This window comes from Gadus chalcogrammus, chromosome 10, assembly GCF_026213295.1.
Source record: "Gadus chalcogrammus isolate NIFS_2021 chromosome 10, NIFS_Gcha_1.0, whole genome shotgun sequence".
Classification (NCBI taxonomy): Eukaryota; Metazoa; Chordata; class Actinopteri; order Gadiformes; family Gadidae; genus Gadus; species Gadus chalcogrammus.
The window spans coordinates 5099893-5108218 of record NC_079421.1 but is presented as its reverse complement, the minus strand read 5'-3'; the positions used below and the strand labels follow the sequence as shown (position 1 = coordinate 5108218).

The window sequence follows — 8326 nt, the reverse complement described above, 5'->3', positions numbered from 1 at the left end:
TGTTCTGTGTCAGAAGCAAGTGAATAATACTAAAGAGCGAGCGGTAGGGGTTCTCCATGCATTGTTCTGTGAGGCCAAGAGCCATAAATGGCTTTTTTATGTCCATCTTTCTACAGTCGGCAGACATAAGCTGCTACAGAATCCTCAGATATTTTATTTGCCATTCAACTTGGCTCATTCACTCTTCTGCTTATGGGACTCATCTTGTAATGGGCCGGTAAATTGTATAAGCAGCGTTCGTCCGAATCTGGCTAAATGAGCTTCAGAAATCAAGATGTTTTACTGCAAAACATGGAGAAAAGTTAGGTTGACCGGAGAGGCGCAGCGTATGTGCTTCTAATCAGCACCGATAGCTTCGGCCTGCTTCAGATTCATAAACCCTGAAGGCGTCCTCCACCTCATGACAAGGAGAGCGGCCTGCATGGTGGACCACTGGGACCAGACCCGAGGCAGACCAGACCACTGGGACCAGACCACTGGGACCAGACCCCGGGCAGACCAGACCACTGGGACCAGACCCCAGACGGACGGACAACCTGCTCCCTGCTGGACGGGATCCTCTTCGGCCGGGTCTGGAGTCGCTGCAGCCAAGGAGTCGCCTGAGATGTAAACCAAAGCCCCAGGACCCCCTCAGGGGCCCTCTTTAAAGAGGACCCCACCGGACCCCCACAGGGCCGGCGTAAAACACCAGATGGGTAATAACACACTCGCAGGAGAACACGCGGGTGTACACACGCGACACATGCACACACACACAGGGACCTGAGTTCATAGGATAAGGAGGGCTGAGGATGGACGCTATAGAGCGTAGGGTAGATTCTACTTTCGTTATCTTTTTACTTATTGTGCTTTGATTGCGTCATCAAGTACGGCCGTCCCCCGCCTCTGACGATTGGGGAGCGTTTGCCATTGGGCCGGTTCACACTGCATGTCGAGATGACCTAAATCCATGTCCAGTACGGTCGTTTAAGGCGGCTCGGAGTAGCATGTGAGGCTAATTTAGACCCTGGTCGTAACTCGTCCCAGCAGGCCTGGTGTTAAAAACAACCTTTTTTATCTTTCCGGTGAGGCAGTGGTGTGGACCACGCTCTAAATCACTAGGCTACTACCACCGGTAACCCCCTCTCACACACACACACACCACAAGTATCGAGCCCTGCCCCCCAACACACACACACACACACACACACACAAGCACACACATACACACACACACGCACATACAGCACCATTATCACCCCTACCTCCAGCACAAACACTTGCACACACACACACACACACACACACACACACACACACACACACACACACACACACACACACACACACACACACACACACACACACACACACACACACACACACACAGACACACACACACACACACACACATGCACAACAGTATCCCCCGCTAAGCCTCCAAGACACACACACACGCACACACATTACCAGTATCACCCCCTACCAACCAACACACAGACACACAGACACACACACACACACACACACACACACACACACACACACACACACACACACACACACACACACACACACACACACACACACACACACACACACACACACACACACAAACACACACACAACAAAACCCCCCACTTCCCCTCAAAGAGACACACACACACACTATCACAAACAAAAACACGCACACACACACACACACACACACACGCACACTCACACACACAAACACACACTCACACACACACATACACCCCACCAGCAGCTCTCCAAAGGACGGCGTCTCTTGTGATCGCCCCGCTCCCTCTTCCTCATGGTGGTGTTCGTTTCTGGCAGCCCTCCCCTGCTGCCCTGACTTGCTCACCCAGGGTGGGCAGCCCACTCACTTAGGGCTGGGGGGCCGGCTGCAGTTGTTATGGAGGGTCTTGTTGCTCCCGTACTAAGATGTCGGACAGGCTGGCTTGTCGTGCTCCCTCTGTTCCCCCCAGGCGCGCAGCCTTCTCTGGCTCATTGCCGCGCCGCAGAAATTCTCAGACGGTACTTGTTTTTTTATTTTTTATGGGTCTGTTTGTGTTTTCTTTTTTTAAGGCTATCTTTGCATATTTGCGTGTGTGTGATCGGGAGATTGTGTGTGCGCGTGTGTTTGCACGTCTGTGTGTGCATGGGTGCGTGTGTATGTGTGTGCGTTCAGATAAGCGTATAGGTCTGTCTGTTTGTGTGTATGTGTATGTGTGTGTGTGTGTGTGTCTGTGTGTGCGTGCGTGCATGCGTGTGTCTTTTGTGCATGTGTGTGCACGTGTGTGTCTATGTGTGCGTTTTGTATGTGCGTGCGATTGTGCGCGCGTGCATGCGTGTGCGTGTGTGCGGCGTGCGTAGCTTGTATGTCAACATGTGGGAGTTGACGAGCAGCCTGGAGAAAATAGGAGGAGAAAAAAGGGACTGATGGATATTATGCAAATGAGCACAGCTGTTTCCTCCTACGGCGGTGTCCTCTCTGTCTCCCCCCGAAACACAGACCGGGGGACGCTGTGCCGCTTCCGTCCACTCCCATCCCGAGTGAACCCATCAGCCTCTGTCTCCGCCTAACACAATATTCATTGTTCTGCCTTTATCGCGTCTTGTCCACGTGCAAAGACACACTGCTGGACCGACAGACCCCCCCAAGCAGGGGGTTCTGGGGGTGGTTGTCGGGGTCACGGTTGAATAATCATCCGCTGTGTTTTGTTAATGTACCCCTTGGCGTAGTCGTGTTGGTAACACGTCCTGAGCGGAGGCCTGATGTGCGGGTTATTCGGTGGGTGTTAACTAGATACCAGACGATCCGTTATTATTAAATGTTTGTCTTCAGGCGGCAGAGAGCTCCATCGTAACCTCGTCGAAGGCAATGTAGAACCAGTGGGACACTGCGACAGAACCCTGGTTCATCTCAAACGACGGGGGATGGAATTCCGGGTGCCATATTTGGAACGAGTCTCCTCTCTCACATCCTGTCTCATTTCCATCCCCTGCCTCCCACCCTGACCACTCTCATCTCCCACACACATCTACCTTTCACTCTCTCTTACTCTCTCTCACTCTCGCTCACACTGGCTCTCCTCTCCCGGCCTCATCATCTCTCTCCCTCTCTCTTTCACACACTCTCTCGCTCCCTCTCTCTCTCTCGCACACTTGCACTCTGTCTCCTGCCTCATCATCTCTCTCTCTCTCTCTCTGTATTTCTCTCTTTCCTTCTCTCTCTTTCACTCGTTTTCCCCACCCTGCCTCATCATCTCTCTCTCTCTCGCTCTCCCTACCCTGCCTAATCATCTCTCTCGCACACTTTTTCTCTCTCGCTCTCTCCTGCCTCCACTCGTTAGTATGCTCTCTCTCTCTCTCTCTCTCTCTCTCTCTCTCTCTCTCTCTCTCTCTCTCTCTCTCTCTCTCTCTCTCTCTCTCTCTCTCTCTCTCTCTCTCTCTCTCTCTCTCTCTCTCTCTCTCTCTCTCTCTTTCTTCTTCTATCACCTTCCATCAGCCGGATGAGTGTGTGGTCAAAGGAATTAGAACCATCCCAACATTCTATTGAATGAATAATGCACCACTTTCTCTTTTTTGTGTACACATATACTCTCTAACAAATCCTCTTTGATAGTCTCCATCAAACATTTATTCAGGCAACAAGCGTATACAAGAACAATATTATATTTACAACACTTTTATCAAAAGAACCGAAGCAATCACAATAAATAGTTAGTAGTAATTTAAAAAGAGGGGCCCATAATAGCTGTCTGTTCTCACGGGCGCCTCAGCTCCACTGAACTCAGGGCACATGGACGGATGGATTAGGCTCCAGCCCTCCTAACCAGGGGGGCCTCTGGGTACCACGGTAACAACATGGCCACTGAGCAGATATTGACCTCCAGCGGGGAATCAAACCCATGCACTGGGCGATGGAACGACATCCGATGGCCCTTTGTCCTATCACCCGCATGTCCCTTGGAGAAACAGCACACAGCCAGGGAGTGTTTCAATATCCAGGGAACGCATTACTCAATAAAGCTTCTGACAGTCTAATTCCTGATTATATTGAACTATCTGCATCTCAGTATGTACACACTCTGCCTCAAACGTTATGGTGTCTTGGGATCAGCGTGTGCGCGTTTTGTTGCGTGTCCTTTTTTCTGCGCTCGCATGTTCTCAACGCGTTGGAAAAAGCTCTGAAAAACAAAGCTGAACTGAAGCATGAATCACAAGGAAAGGATCCATTACGTTATCTCACAAACGAGTCTAAGAATTACAGTGCTTAGTTACATGCAAGGATTGCCTTGCCAGCACGTTTTTTTTACATGCAAACGTACGTAAGCCACACACACAGAGACACACCCGCACATAATTCAGCACGGAAGTGCTGGTTGCTAATCAATAATTCTATAGTGCTAACAGAAAGCTTCCACAGCAGTTTAGTTAAGACTTATAGCTGTGGATGAGAGCACACACATAACACATACACACACATACACACGCACACGCACACGCACACGCACGCACACACACACACACACACACACACACACACACACACACACACACACACACACACACACACACACACACACACACACACACACACACACACACACACACACACACACACAGAGTTCATAATGGATTGCTGGGCTGAATGCTGAGCATATGAAGCACATTCATAATTGAATATCCCAGCAGTTACACAAAACTTTCTCAGTAGTGGCTCCACTCACATCGCCGTCCAAAGGACTCATCGCTCTTTGAGGGATACTAGGGTTTTTTTTTTTTAATGAAAATTAAAATGAGAAAATTATAATTTCTTTGGTCAAAGGATATGATTAATATGAATGATTGAAACACTGTCATACCTGTCACTGTCAACTTTGGGGAGTTTGGGGTTCTGAGACGTAAAACCCAACCCCTCTTTATGCTTACCGACTGTGTTATAAGCTACACAAGGTCAAGTTCAATGTTAAGAGCTGACCTTAAAACCTAAAGGTTAAGCGATTCACACATCCTTCATGTCACGGTACGCGAAGTGAAAACACAAGAGCGGCAATCACCGATTCATTCTCATCCACTGACGATTGGACGGGAGACCACAGGAAGCGTTTGGCGTGCTGCTGCTGTTGATTCAGTTTCATCACTCTGTCGACTGGTTGCATGAGTTATTCTTTTCTTCCCCCGAATCCTTTCCACACCTCCCTGCCCTCCCCACACCTCCCTCCACCTCTCCACCTCGGCTGCTTGTCTGTGTTGCTCTTACTGCCAGCGCCAGCAGAGAAAAAAGGTGATGAATTCACACGCTGCTGCACACAATGGACTGCAAAGGACCGTCTGATGATCAGTGGGAAGACGCCACCCTCCACCTCCTCTTCCTCCTCCTCCTCCTCCTCCTCCTCCTCCTCCTCCTCCTCCTCCTCCTCCACCTCCTCCACCTTAACCTCCTCCTCCTCCTCTTCCTCCTCCTTCTCCTCCTCCTCCTCCTCCACCTCCTCCTCCTCCTCCTCCTCCTCCTTCTCATCCACCTCCTCCACCTCCTTCTACCCCCAAGCCCCACCTTCACTCCTATATATATCATCTATTTAGGTCCATAGATGTATGTATATTAATCATATTCTCAGTATCTCTGACCAACCATCCACAGCCCTCTGCTCTCATCCAGGCTCCTGCAAGCAACCAATTGGTGGTAGGAATCGTAGTACTTAGAACTAAACAAAGCATCTCCTTCTCCTTCTCCTCCTCCTCTTCCTCCTCCTCCTTCTCCTTCTTCACCTCCTCCTCCTCCTCTTCCTCCTCCTCCTTCTCCTTCTTCACCTCCTCCTCCTCCTCCTCTTCCTCCTCCTCCTCCTCCTTCTCCTTCTTCACCTCATCCTCCTCTTCCTCCTTCTCCTTCCCCTCCTCATCCTCTTCAACCTCCTCCTCCCCTCCCTCCCCCCCTCTCCCCCTCTCCCCCTCCTCCTCCTCCTCTCAGTTTACAACACTTTGAGAGAATGCTGGGAGGTGGAATAGACTCGTGGTTTTATTCCCCCATCACACCCCAACCCGCCGCCCCCCCCCCCTCGCACCATCTCTTTCTCCGCACCATATGCTGCAAGCACCATCTCCAGGCTCATTTGGAGCGTACACGACTTTAGAGAGACGCAAACGTGCACGTGGAGACACACACACACCCACACACACATCCACGCTCGCGCACCCACACAAGTACACACTTAATCAAATTGAAATATACATACAAACGCACCACCACCAGGGTACATACACACCCACACCAACACACACACACACTCAGTCACACACACTCAGTCACACACACTCAGTCACACACACACACACACACACACACACACACACACACACACACACACACACACACACACACACACACACACACACACACACACACACACACACACACACACACACACACACACACACACACACACACACACACAACCAGCTCTATCAAAGCAAAAGAACAGCTGGCTGGCTCGATATGGATGACTACTCGCCTGTCAACTAGTTTCACCCACACACACCATACAGATACACACCACACACACACACACACACACACACACACACACACACACACACACACACACACACACACACACACACACACACACACACACACACACACACACAATCAAGCTTGTCGTTTCTTGCAGGTTTTATTAGGAGAGTGAGAGAGAATGTGAGATTGAGAGAGAGAGAGAGAGAGAGCGCGAGAGAGAGAGACAGAGCGGTAGAGAGAGAGAGAGAGAGAGAGAGAGAGAGAGAGAGAGAGGGAGAGAGAGAGAGAGAGAGAGAGAAAGAGAGATAAGTGATGCAGGAATGGGAGGAAGAATGGGAGGAAGAATGGGAGGTAGAGAAAGTGAGCGGGGGTGAGCCAATGAGAAAGAAGAGGAGAGCCAGTCATGAAGTGAGACAGGCACGTGAACAGAGATTGTCGAGGGAGCCCAGGAGCGCCTGAGCACTGAAACTACAACTCCCAGGAACCCAGGCTCCTGGGGGCCTCATAATTACCTCATTATCATCATTGCAATTAACTCATGCCGTAAACAGATGCTTTCTGCGGATCCAGCTAAACTGCTGATCGATATCCCCCACATTTAACCCCGACGTCTGGACTGAAGCCCAGAACTGATTCATGCCGGGTTCGGCTTCAGGGTCAGCCAGTGACGTCAGCTGATATTCACCATGCAGAGGAATCCAAAAGGTAGCGCCTTCCTACCTCTCCGGTGTGGCCCAGGCTCAGCTTGGGCAGCTTGTTCTTGGTGTTGACCGCGTTCCCGCCCAGCGGCTGGCTGTTGCCGTACCCCTCGGGGACCACCAGGGGGGGCTTGAGCTGGGGGGAGTCACTGGGCGCCGTGTCCTGGCCGTCCATCGGCCGGACGTACGCCGTGGGCTTCTGCTGGACCGCCGTGGGCTTCCCCGACAGACAGGGCCCTGGCGGGAACGTGGGCGTGGTCAAGCAGGACGTGGGAGTGGTCAAGCCGGGGGTGGGCGTGGTCAGAACGGAGGTAGAGGCCAATGGGGAGGAGGTGGAGAAGGCGGCGCCCATCTCGATCTCGGAGGGCGAGGGTTTGGCGTGGGCGCTGCTCTCTGCGACGCTGGCAGGCTTGAAGTGGCCGTCCAGGGCGGAGACTCTGTCTGTGGGATTCAAACCGAACACAAGGTGGAATAAATGAACCATGTCCAACGCAAACATTCAAAAGAAAGGTGAACGAATATCAACAGATAAATCCGTCTCGATTTTTAGCAGGCAAAGAACCAAGCATCGACCCAATGTAAACGGAAACCTAGACGGAACTACTTTACATGAGGTGACAGCTTCTATAAAAGTTTAAAAAAAATAAATAACTGTGTGAAGCAGAAAATACTAGCAGGAGACTCAAGCCCCACTTGTTCAGAGTTCACCTGGACTCTGAATAGCCTCCCCTCTTACCACCCACCATCCCTTCTCCTCTTTAACCCTCTTGAAAACACCCCCTCCGACACACTTATTAGATGTTTGTACATCCTGGCACTTAAGGTCTGCACAAATTTCATGTTGTACATCCTGGCACTTTCATGTTGTACATCCTGGCACAAAAAATAATACTTAGCATCATGTAGCATCTTATCCTAGCTATCTTTGTTGTTTACTGGGAATGGGTGAACCTAGCGATTGTTAGTGCTTTGCACTTTGTTCTGTGAACGTCCTGACTGTACCACAGCGATATATTGTTGCTTCTACTCCTTCTGACAAATGTGCTTATTTTGAGTCTCTTTGGATAAAAGCGTCTTTGCTAAACGCCCTGAATGTAAACGTAAAACACAGATTACAAAAAAC

General features: G+C 50.6%; 1 protein-coding gene across 1 annotated transcript in view; it reads right to left on the bottom strand.

The window, feature by feature from the left end:
* The window catches only part of aff2 (AF4/FMR2 family, member 2), a 94317-nt gene that overhangs the window by 46641 nt on the left and 39350 nt on the right, over window positions 1–8326 (bottom strand). The window contains exon 4 of the mRNA XM_056601130.1: window positions 7219–7644. Coding sequence (XP_056457105.1) covers window positions 7219–7644 — 426 coding nt within the window. The remainder of the gene's footprint in view (window positions 1–7218; window positions 7645–8326) is intronic.